The 882-nt window shown below is 39.0% G+C and overlaps 1 protein-coding gene across 1 annotated transcript in view; it reads right to left on the bottom strand.

The window, feature by feature from the left end:
* Positions 1 to 875, bottom strand: part of LOC104775871 (protein phosphatase 2C 7) — a 21,194-nt gene extending 20,319 nt beyond the window's left edge. Inside the window, exon 1 of the mRNA XM_010499827.2 lies at positions 2 to 875. Coding sequence (XP_010498129.2) covers positions 2 to 341 — 340 coding nt within the window. The 5' untranslated portion in view covers positions 342 to 875. The remainder of the gene's footprint in view (position 1) is intronic.

The raw sequence follows: 882 nt of genomic DNA, 5'->3' as shown, positions 1-882 counted from the left end.
ATCTCAGACCTAGCGTCCACAACTATTAAACCCTCGCTTATAATAGTGGCATCAGAAACTAATGGCTCATCTTCTTCTGATTCTTGGACAGTTCCACTAAAATCAGAAGACAAGCTTCTCACTTCAGATAAAGTTTTCTCTTGTGGTTCTTCTGAAACATGTTCCATCATAGAATCGACCACTCCGTTACAATATCTATGACTTTTGTGATCAGACAACATGTCAACAGCATCAGTAACATTCTCCAGCTCGGTAATATCTAAAGTAGATGAGATTCCAGAGTCACACATGGTGTTGGCTAAACTCAAAGTCAGCGCAACCGCCGGTGCAATCTCTTCCATGAGTTCCTAAGCAGCTGCCACACGTTTAACGGCTACAAACAGAGCTAAGCGATTCAATAACCTTCATCATTCTTTCTCTAAGCTATGGTCTGATATAGTGATACTACATCCAAATTCAGCTTTCCACAGGAACCCAACCGGCGTTTTTTTCCACACTAACTAGTGAATCAAGAAGAAGTGGCGTACCTCCAGGTGAACAGATCTGACGGATCTATACGAAACGGATCCTCTGTAATTGTGATCACTCTTTACGATCCTCAATAACTCTTGATCTTCATCGAATCAGAAAGATAAAACACTCAATAATCCCACACTAAACCTAATTTAGAAACCCCCTCAAAAAAAAAAATTCAACCTTTTACTTTGTTTCCAAGAGAGATCACAAGAGAGAGTACTGCACACAAAGCTCAAAACTTTATCCAAAAACAAAAGTCAGGTGAAACTGAATAAGAGCAAGGACAAGAAGAAACAGAGAGGATTGATTTGAATCAGCAACAACAACAACAACAACAACAACAAAAGAAGAAGGAAAAAAAAAAAA

This window comes from Camelina sativa, chromosome 3, assembly GCF_000633955.1.
Source record: "Camelina sativa cultivar DH55 chromosome 3, Cs, whole genome shotgun sequence".
NCBI classification, from domain to species: domain Eukaryota; kingdom Viridiplantae; phylum Streptophyta; class Magnoliopsida; order Brassicales; family Brassicaceae; genus Camelina; species Camelina sativa.
This window is presented reverse-complemented; position numbering and strand designations above follow the sequence as displayed.